Here is a 10,793-nt window from a genome sequence, read left to right as displayed (position 1 = left end):
ACAGACCACTGGGGGTATCAAAGCGAAGTGGGCCTCCTGTACTGAAAACTGGGATGGGTTAGGCCAAAACACGAGTGTTTGGGGCTCGTAGTCGTACTTCGCTTCATGTCCATTTTGGTTTCCGCTTTCTTTTTTTTTTCCCTTCCCCTCTCCCCCCCCCCCTTTTCGCTATGGTTATATGTTTCATTTTAGGCCCCTTCTCCTGTGAACCCCAATGCCCTGGACCGCACGGCCGCTTGGCTGTTGAATATGAACGTGCAGCTCTTGGAAGACGAGAGCAGCGACCCCGAGCCCAAGCGCAGGGATAAGGGCCGAACTAAAGACGAGCTCAGCCAAGGGGAAAAGGTAACGGCGGCTGGGACGTGATGGTCGCGTCTCGAAAGAGAGAAAGAGCGCACGTGTGAGACGGCTGCTTTTCAGACAACTCCGGTCTCCTTTGCACCTCAGTCCCAGGAAGCCAGCAGCACATGCACTGCGCACGTGCCTTTCCGTAAAAAGTGGGATGGTTTTGAATAGAACACAAGTCCCAGGGATGCAGCATTAGACAGGAGCACTTTGGATTGATTGGGCCCAGACCAGCACAGAGTGCTCCTTGGGGAGGGAAGAACAATGACTCAGTGGCGGAACACATTCTTTGCATGCCAAAAGTCCTTGGCCAAATCTTCTATTAAAGGATCTTGGAGGTAGAAAGTGTCTGGAAAGACTCCTTCTCTGCTTCAGACCTTAAGGAGCCACTGCCTCTCAGATGGCCTTTTCTGGACATGACGCAGTGCCAAACCAGGGCTTCCTGTTACAAGAGCATTCAAGGAGGAATCCCAGTGGAGGTCATTGATTGTCCCGTTTGCAAAGTACAAATCTGGTTGTTTACATTTTCACAGTGCGCCTTCCAAGCACCTTAGGAGTTAACCTAAAAAGGGGGGGGGAATCTGGAGGGGAAATGGCTCTCAGCTGGAAAGAAGCAGAATAGAAAACCACCTGCTTCTGGGGAGAAGTCTACTTGCAACATTAATTCCCCATTATAGGCGGTGCTGCCAAACAGGACTTTTCCTCTTTTAGTAACCTGCCATCCAGCTTAATATGAGAGGTAGAGCCATTGCTGCTCTTCTAACTGCTGCCCCCTGCTCCTCCTCCAGCATCACTCTGTGCGCATTCAGTTTTATATCCATTGTCACCAAAGGACATCATAAACTCTGAGGCATGTGTGACCACCACCATACCTGCTTTCTTTGGTGGCACAATCCTCAACCCCTCACACTTGCCCTTAATGTGTGGCTGGTGCATCATGCTTCTCTCCATTTGCACGCCGAAGAAAACGGCAGGCTCTCCATCCTCATGAAATGCAGCAAACGCAATTCATGGATGCAGATTTGATCATTCCGCCCCATGTCTAGAACCATGGTGGCCCTTTGGGTCAGAGACAGGCGTTTCCACCTGTCACCCCATGTGAGGCTGTTGTCGTTCGCTCAGTCGCCAGCATTCAAAAGCTCCGTTTGCTTAGTCCCTGTTTCTGTGACACCTCTCTCAGTGTGGAATTCATGGCAGCCTAAAAACAGTTGCTAAAGCTGCTTCCGTCCAGGAATGGAAGGGAGAACAGCCGAATGTGTATTATGAACACCTTGGCAAACAGGAGAGGCTTTGCCTGACGATAAGAGAAGGCACCAAGTGGGTCTGCTTTGGGAGGGAGTTCAATAAACAGGGTGCAAATTCATAACCCTCTCCCAGTCAACTCGCCTCCTACCTGAAGTGGAGGTGCCCAGTGAAAGGCCTCCAAAAATGAGCTCAGCAGACTTATGTACCTCTGCTGTCTCACCACCACCCCACCTCCGCCACCCCCACACACACACACACCAGGACATAAGCACTTTTCGAAACCTGTACTTTGTTACCCCAAAGCTCACTGCAGCATTGACACTCTGAGAAGAAGTTTGCTCTTCCCCACAACTCCCCCATTTGAGATGTTGCTCCACTGCTCCACCCTCCACAGTTTCTTGAGTTGGGGATGGCGACTTCCAGAACAAAGAAGATCTTCTCCCCACAACGTTAGATATGCCTTCAGAAGGAAGAACAGGGAGACTACTCTCCCATCCATGGTGACCCCAGACATTCAGAATCTAGGCTGTAGACCCACCCTTCATCACCCTGGAATGCAACACTCTTGGGAAGTAGCTCATTTCCCTAGATATGAGTTGTCACTTTGGCCAGATAGTCCGGGGGGGGGGGGGCATTTTAGAATCATAGGGTTAGAAGAGACCTCCAGGGTTATCTAGTCCAACCCCCTGCACAATGCAGGAAATTCACAACTACCTCCCCCAAGTGACCCCTACTCTATGCCCAGAAGATGGCAAAAGAAAAAACCCTCCAGGACCCCTGGCCAAACTTGCCTATTCTTGCCTAATGTGAAATTGTAATCAGTTCTAAAATATCCTTCCTGGCCTTGCAATGTGCCATTTTGCCGACTGCTCAGGGCAGCAGACACATTGCATAGCAGGGGCCAGAAACTGACTAGCAGGTCGGGCTGCCCTGGCTAGTTACGGCTTTTAATAATGTTCACTACACTACTATATAATGATAATAGAAGACAAAAACAAGTGTAGTTAACAGACTCAACAGTTACAAATTGCCAAAAAGCTGAATAACATGTAATAGAGAATGATGTATACAAAGCAGCTACAATGAAAAAGTACAAAATGTAAACAATGGAGAACTGGCAAGTGCAACAATGTATAAACAACGGAGAACTACTAAATAATTCGACGTTGTGTCTGGATGTTTGATAGCAACGTTTCAAAGTTCATCCTTCATCAGGGTGTTCCCTTTAAGCTGCTGTGGTTTTCATACTCATACTGACATGCATTGGGAACAGTCTGTGAACAATACAAAATCGGACTCCAATCTGCAACGTGTAGTCAGCTTCAATAGCTTCAGACTGGCAGCAGGACTAAGCAGCGTCTCATCCCAGTCCCACTGCAAGTCTGAAGCTATTGGCGTCCAATTTTGTATTGAATTGTTCTCAGACTGTTCCCAATGCATGTCAGTATGAGTATGAAAACCACAGCAGCTTAAAGGGAACACCCTGATGAAGGATGAACTTTGAAATGTTGCTATCAAACATCCAGACACAACATCGAATTATTTAGTAGTTCTCCGTTGTTTATACATTGTTGCACTTGCCAGTTCTCCATTGTTTACATTTTGTACTTTTTCATTGTAGCTGCTTTGTATACATCATTCTCTATTACATGTTCTTCAGCTTTTTGGCAAGTTGTAATTGTTGAGTCCGTTAACTACACTTGTTTTTGTCTTCTATTCTCATTAGTTACGGCTTTTGCCAAATGGGCAACCCCAAAGCCGTGTACTCTTGATTGGTTGACATTCAAAAACAGTAGATCGGTTTGTATGTGTGTTTTTCATTTGAATGCTTTTTGTATCAGATCAGCCACCCCCACCCCTGTCACCTGCAAAGCATTTGCAAAACAGGTTTTAAAATCTCTGCCCTTCCAAGGTGATTGTTGTCCATGGGACTGACATAACCCTGTCAAGGCCCTGCACCCTCTCTCTTTTTGCCACTCAACTGAACTGTAGGACACGCCAGCCTCCTTACCAAATGGGCAACCCCAAAGCCGTGTACTCTTGATTGGTTGACATTCAAAAACAGTAGATCGGTTTGTGTGTGTGTTTTTCATTTGAATGCTTTTTGTATCAGATCAGCCACCCCCACCCCTGTCACCTGCAAAGTATTTGCAAAACAGGTTTTAAAATCTATGCCCTTCCAAGGTGATTGTTGTCCGTGGGACTGACATAACCCTGGCAAGGCCCTGCACCCTCTCTCTCTTTGCCACTCAACTGAACTGTAGGACGCGCCAGCCTCCTCACTGGTGTAAAATCAGGAGAAAAGGCACCGCACGCATTCCACATCCTGTTTCCCCTCCTTCCTGGTAGTGTCTCATTTTACACAGCGCCAAGCGCAACATCGCAGTGCTCTGCATTCGCTGCTCGTGCTGCCAAGAGACAGCTGTTGGCATGAGGTCCTCAGATGCTTTGCAGAATCAGACCCCACATCTGTAGATTGTGCCCTTGGCATTAAAAAAAAATCAATGCACAATATATGCACCTTCAAATACCTTTCCCATTCTTGGGTCCAGCTTGCCTTCTCCCAGACTCCCGGGTCAGCGTTGCTCCAGTTCTGCTAAAGGTCTTCTCCTCATGGCAGACATGCAGCCTTCCTCCCGGAGGGGCTTGAGAGAGATGCAGAAGCAGAGGCTGTGAGCAGGCTGTTCAGGGGGGAGGCGAGGGGCTAGGCAGGGAAAGAAATGCTTTGCAGAATCAAACCCCACATCTGTAGATTGTGCCCTTGGCATTAAAAAAAAATCAATGCACAATATATGCACCTTCAAATACCTTTCCCATTCTTGGGTCCAGCTTGCCTTCTCCCAGACTCCCAGGTCAGCGTTGCTCCAATTCTGCTAAAGGTCTTCTCATGGCAGACATGCAGCCTTCCTCCTGGAGGGGCTTGAGAGAGATGCAAAGGCAGAGGCTGTGAGCAGGCTGTTCAGGGGGGAGGCGAGGGGCTAGGCAGGGAAAGAAGGCTGCAGAGAAGACCCTTGCCCACTGAGCCTCTCCCGTCTCTTCAGTATCAGCAGGACGTGGTGGTCTTGCAAGACAAGCTGCGCATCTCCAACAAGAAGCTGGAGGAATACGAAGCCCGCTTCAAGTGCCAGGAGGAGACCACCCAGAAGCTGATGATGGAATATCAAGCGAGGCTGGAGGAGAGTGAGGAGAGGCTGCGCCGGCAGCAGGAGGACAAGGAGATCCAGATGAAGGGGATCATCAGCAGGTAGGAGCAGAGTCTGGGTTGGTAAGGGGATCCCTCCACCCACCCGCTCCCAGTTGCCCCTGTACTGCCAACCCAAGAATCACGGCTTCGATTCTGCAAGGCCCTTTTTCGAGACCTTTGGTCAGACTTCAGTAAAGGGGGACCTTCCAGCAGGTCCATCGGCTGAGGGATGAGCCCAGTTCCCTGCCAGTTTCACAACTGAGATGGAAGGCGTGCATCCCAGCAGACCGGAGTGCCGAATTGGTCACCCCCACAGTGTTTCCTCTAAGCTGAGTTAGTGTGAGCTAGCTCACAGTTTTTTTAGCCTCCAGCTCACACATTTTTGTCTTAACTCAGGGAGGATGGCTCCAGAGCAAACTAATCTATGCAGTAGTAAATCGCCACAAACTAATCTATGCAGTAGCCAAATCGCCATCTCACAATTTTAATGCCGGTAGCTCAGAGAGTAGAATTTCTGCTCACAGGACTCTACAGCTTAGAGGGAGCGTTGCACCTACATCCTCGAAGAATTCTCCACCTGGCCCAGGGTATCCCTGCTGGCAACCTGTTTCAGTTCTGTGATGCATCGTTTTGCACCCTTTGCCTTAGGCCAGGTTCTCGCCCAGCCACATAGCTAGAAAGTATGCATGCAAGAAAGCAACCTGAAGCAGCAAAGCCCTAACCTTAGTCTTGGTTCCCGGCAACAGGCTGATGTCAGTGGAGGAGGAGTTGAAGAAAGACCACGCAGAAATGCAGGCAGCCGTGGACTCCAAGCAGAAGATCATAGATGCACAGGTGCGTCCTTGGGGTTTGACGCCCAATATATTCGCCCCGCAGAGCTGGGGTCAGGGCTGCAACACCAGGCAGCATGATAGTTGCCCCAACCCTCTTGCTGCTTCCTCAAGTGTCTCCATTGCACAAATGGAGCTGTCAGTTCCCCCCACCCACCCGGGCCTGCTGCTGCACCTTTAGTGGCAGGCAGCCTCCAGCACAGAAAGGTAATAGGCAAAGTGTTAAGGTGGGGACGACCTTTGCTGACTAGCTTCCTATATTTCAGGCTGTCAGAAAAGCAAGAGGTGATGGCAGCTCTCCCTGCAGGAGGCTGGGTAGGGAAAAGTGTGATCCAAGCCGCTCCGGGGATTTGCTGAGTTTCTAATTTCAAATGCCTGCCCCTCCCCTGTGGCTCAGCGTCATTAGCAGGCAATCAGAGAATCTGCTGGCCTGTGCAAAGACACCGCTTGGCTGGCTCGTTAATTAGTCTCTGGGCACTATTCAATATCGAAAATCAGACAAGTCACTGAGAGATCTTCATCAGAGAGCTGCAAAGCCATTTCGGGCAGAGGCAAACGAGTGAGCTGTACTCAGTACGGTCGGGGAAGCAGAAGGGAGATTGACTCTTCTCGGTCCAGAGTCACAGGGGTCACAGTCGTGACCAAGGAGGGATCGGCTCTGTCGCAGCTTTCAGTTGCTAGCCCACTAAGAAAAATTTTATTGACTGATTGTGTTATCAGTTGATCAGGCAAGACCATAAGGTGAGCCCTGCTGGATTGTCTCAGAGGGGCATCCTGTTTCCAGAACAGGCCAACCAGGTGCCTCTGTGAAGAGCAACAAAAAAACCAAACAGAATTTGCTATTCAGAGGTTATACTGTCCCTAAATGTTTAGGCTCTGTTTACCAATCATGGCAAATAGCTGTTGAGAGAGAGAGAAAAAGTGTGTGTGTGTGTGTGATGGAGAGTCTTTCTAAAGCGGATGATTAAATGTACACACTTGTTTTTGTACAAGATCAACTCTACAGCGGCATACTCCCACAGACCCCTTCAAGTGCTTGTTAGGTATATTAAAGCAGGATAATTGGCAATTTAGTGCCAAAGAGTACCTGTCCTGGATCACGTTGTCTTTGTGTTCCCTGTGATAGGAACAGGCCAAAATCCGAACAGCCTAGAGGAGGGATCCCCAGCATGGTGCTGGTGGGAGCCGTGCTGCCCTGCGAGACCGTTTCTGGCACCCGCCAGCTGTTTTTAGGAAGTGGGTGGGGCTTTTGCCCCCCCCCCAAGGCTTTTGGTTGACCACGGAAGATCTGATTGGCTGTGCCAGTTTTTTAAAACGTTGCTTTGGCAGCAGCTGCTGCCACAGCACCGGGACCTGCCCTGTGTGACTGAAGCTAGGCTGCGGCAATCACTTTGTGGCTGGCTCTGCCTCCCGCAGCAGCCATTGTGTTGTTGTGCCCATTGTGCCATGCCAGGATTCTGAATGTGTCCGCAGGCTCAAAAAGTTTGGGGACCCCTGGCCTCGAGCATAGGCACCAGGGTGCTCCCCCTCCCCAGCGAGATTCACCTGTCACACTTTTATCCTGATCTCCTTTTCCCTTCTCGCCACAGGAGAAGCGCATAGCCTCACTGGACGCAGCCAATGCCCGGCTAATGAGTGCCCTCACGCAGCTGAAAGAGAGGTACAGCATGCAGACACGTAACGGGATCTCCCCCACAAACCCAACTAAATTGCAGATTACAGAGAACGGCGAATTCCGAAACAGCAGCAATTGCTAACCCGTGGGAGTGGCTGCTGCAGGAAAGAGAGAGAGAGAGAGAGTCTGGCCCAAGAGAGTGCACAGCAGCAGCAGCCGCCGCAGGCGGAGGGGTGAGCCATGTTCAGAGATGGTTGCGGCCCCACCTGGCCCTCCCCACACTGGGGGGACACAACTCCCCCGCAGCCCTCTTCATCAAAGATGGTGCACGTGACAGTCAAGACCTGCGCCCCGTGCGTTCAAGGGACAGGAAGATCAAGCCGCGTGCGAGGGAATAAAACCACAATGGCGGCGACCCAAAGTGTGGAAACGGAGTACCCTTTTCCTGCTCGAGCTGCCCAAAAGGACACAGCTGGGATGCCGGAAGGGCCTTGTTGGTTTGTGAAGCGTTCTAGAGGGAGGAGCTGGGCCAGGCCATGGGACACACTAGCACAAGCTCATAGGAAGCAGGAAGGCTGCACTCAGCGGCTGGGGGTGGAGACGTCGGTTGGGGAGCCCTCCGGTGCTCCGCCACTGCGCTGGGCTCTTCTCTCTGGCTCAGTTCCACTTTCCACGCTCTGCCACCCAGAAACCCACCCAGCAGTTCTCAGTGGTTTTATCTCTGCCTTGGGATTTGTTCCGTCCCTTTATCAAAAGTCCCTCCCATTTCCAAGGGCTGCCCCATTCTTCACAGTGAATCTGCTCCTTCCCTTGAAATGGGCAGGGCACGCTTTGCACGCAGAAGCGCCATGCATATGACTCGGGCCAAGAGAGACCATGCTGAAGGCTCTGCGCTGAGTCCCAGACATCTCTGTTTGAAAGGACTGCAGGTGTTAGGATAGAGATCTCTGTGTGTCAGAGACCCTGGCATGGCACTGCCACTCTGTCTAGATAGCATTGGCCTAGATGGGTCAGTGCTCTGATGCAGGATAAGGTAGCTTCATCCGATGACTGTAGCTCGGTTGAAGTGAGAGCTTTGGTGTCGTGGCTAAAGGAACGAAAACCTCTCTAAGTTTGGGTTGTTCCCTAATGTAGCAGGGGTACCCAAGTAGCGAGCCTCCATGGCAGACCACTTCCCTTTCCAATATGCATGGGACTCAGTCTCTCAAATCTGGATGCCAGAGAGTAGTACTCTGTACCTAGATGGTCTTAAATTTGCCGCCTTCTGGGGAAGTCACCGGTCTGTTTCTCTCCTTGATAAGGAAGCAATCACTTTGTTAAAACGAAAGTGAATGTTCACGAGCATTTTGCACCGAGGAATCCTGTGCTGCGGAAGTCCCGGCTACAGCTGTGCCCCTGTGCAGTACAGTGCTTAGCCTCACAATTGGTGCCCGTCTTGGCCCAGAGGCCTTCTCTGGTGTGGCTTTCTTGAGAAGACCCCAGCAACACCGGGCTGCATTTGTTGAGCTCATAGTCAAGATTTTGTCTGGTGGGATCAGTGAAGTTGCCAGGGAGCGGCTCACCTGTTTTCATGGTGTTAGGGAGGTGTGGCCCCAGAAAGAAGGCTGCAGTGTCCCTTTTTTGCTAGGGAACACAGGCAGACGAAGTCCCTTAGGATGAGAGCTGAGACCTTTCGGGACATGTCTGGGCAGCAGCTTCTCAGAATGGGGGTTGTGCGATTAAGCACTAAAATGTGGAACAGTATGAGCAAAACAAAACAGAAACGAGAAAGATGTGCATGGTTTTCTGCCCCAGAATTTAGAGCAGATTCCCCCCATACCAACGCTGCTTATTCCCTGGTCTGTTCTTTAATGTTGAATCAGGGCCTCCAATGCCAAAAATGCTCTTCCGCCTAGAAGCACCTTCAGTTGTTGAGTCAGTGCCCGCACACTGAGCACTCCCAGCTGCCCCCCCTCCCCCCCAGCACCGCATTCATGCACTCTGGCCAAACTAACCTCCACTAACAATAGGGTCCTGCCCTCCTTTGAGCTCTTTGGTGGTTTACTAGTGGAAAGGGGTACACGGCAGGGTATTCGTGCCGTCTGCAGCATTGCCACTCAACAGGCACAGGAGAAAAATCAGCTACCTGGAAGCACGAAGATTGGTAACTGCTATCTCTTTTCTTTCACAGTATGCATTAGGAAAAAAAATTACCCAAAACCAAAGCAGGCCACTTTCTGGAGTACTGTCCTCTTTTAAGTGGGAGTGGGTGCTGCGTGGGAAGTTAACCACCGTGAAGGCCCGAAAGGGAATAACCGGCAAGAACAGCAGCCTCCGAAAAGTCTCTCCCCTTATCAGAGTCGCTGGGCAGCCGTAAGCCAGGATTAGCCGCTCCTAACTGCTTGCTCGTGGCTTAGTGGAAAGGGTCGCCTTCACTCACGGCAGGGCCTTGCGCTACTAACCTCCAGGCACCTCGTAGCTTGGGTTTTGCTTTTAAGTCAGTCCTGGTGAGCTCCCCCCCCCTCAGTGTCTTGTCTGTTACAAGACCAGGGAAGGACGATGTGTAGGGGAGCTGCCCATTCCACCCTGTAAGAGAAACGCGGTTGGCACTTTGGTGTGTAGAATCTGAAAAGAAACAGGACATCCTTTGCATTCTGTGTGGCTCCCAAGAAAGGTTTCTGAGTTGCCTGGTGTTAAGCATGGGCCAGCACCAGCGTGCCTGCCAGTGCAAACTCTGCACCCAGACCCACAAATGTGGACTGTTACAAGAAAGAACATTATTTTCCAAGGAGCTGTTGTCTCAATTTTTTTAAAAAAAACCTGAAGCCCTCAAATCTGCACCGCTATCCCACCCGGGACCGAATGTTCTCCTATCCTCAGACAATCATGTTATTTTGCTGCACCCAAATCTCTCCAAAATACAAAAAGAATGGACCTTTTAGAATGGGCACCAGTGATTGTCAGCATTAAGAATACCCCTTCCTAACGCCACCCCCCCAGGGCCCCCCCCAGTGCACCAGCTCATCTGTAGGACGGAGTATTTTAAATGCACAATGCCACAGAAGATTGTATCAGAGCGGGCAGTGGACACAGTTCAGGCCCCCAAGCTGAAAGCCTGGCCACCTAGAGCCCTGCACAGTGCTCCAAGGTATTTGGTACAGAATTCTAATTACGCAGGCAGCCAACGCAGCCAGAAGCCCACTCCAAGGACCTCAGGCCAAAAGACTGCATAAATCCGCCAAGCGGCTGATCTTTGTCAGAGGCTGGATCTGTGCCCTTCGGCAGCTATTTCTAAAGATGTCAGGGAGGGGGTTCTGAGAGGAGCATCCTTTGCAGGGGGGGCCCTGTTGCAGAGCAAGGCCTCGCTCATAGCCCCTGCTATCAGCCTAGGTTTACATGGGTTTATTATGGTGGGTGAGATGCTGTTGCGGAGAAGATCCTGCTGCGCACGGGCTTTTTTTTGGCTCCCCACCCCTCTAGTTGCACATGCACACTGGGTGACCCAACGCAGCCCGTCACTTAAGGGCTCAGTAGTGGATTTGACGTACGGATGTCCCTTACTCTTTTGACTGCCTCCCTGTTCTTTGCTGTGATG

The 10,793-nt window shown here is 50.8% G+C and overlaps 1 protein-coding gene across 2 annotated transcripts in view; it reads left to right on the top strand.

The window, feature by feature from the left end:
- Positions 1–10,787, top strand: part of DAB2IP (DAB2 interacting protein) — a 94,300-nt gene extending 83,513 nt beyond the window's left edge. Inside the window, exons 11-15 of one of the 2 annotated variants that reach the window (XM_015418431.1) lie at positions 193–345; positions 4,632–4,834; positions 5,521–5,608; positions 7,194–7,264; positions 9,390–10,787. In XM_015418431.1, coding sequence (XP_015273917.1) covers positions 193–345; positions 4,632–4,834; positions 5,521–5,608; positions 7,194–7,264; positions 9,390–9,399 — 525 coding nt within the window. In that variant the 3' untranslated portion in view covers positions 9,400–10,787. Of the gene's footprint in view, positions 1–192; positions 346–4,631; positions 4,835–5,520; positions 5,609–7,193 lie in introns of both variants that reach the window. The other variant, XM_015418430.1, reaches the window with a different exon arrangement.
- Positions 10,788–10,793: the final 6 nt, after the last annotated feature.

The sequence above is a fragment of the Gekko japonicus genome, unplaced genomic scaffold, assembly GCF_001447785.1.
Source record: "Gekko japonicus isolate JY-2015 unplaced genomic scaffold, Gekko_japonicus_V1.1 scaffold127, whole genome shotgun sequence".
NCBI classification, from domain to species: domain Eukaryota; kingdom Metazoa; phylum Chordata; class Lepidosauria; order Squamata; family Gekkonidae; genus Gekko; species Gekko japonicus.
This window is presented reverse-complemented; position numbering and strand designations above follow the sequence as displayed.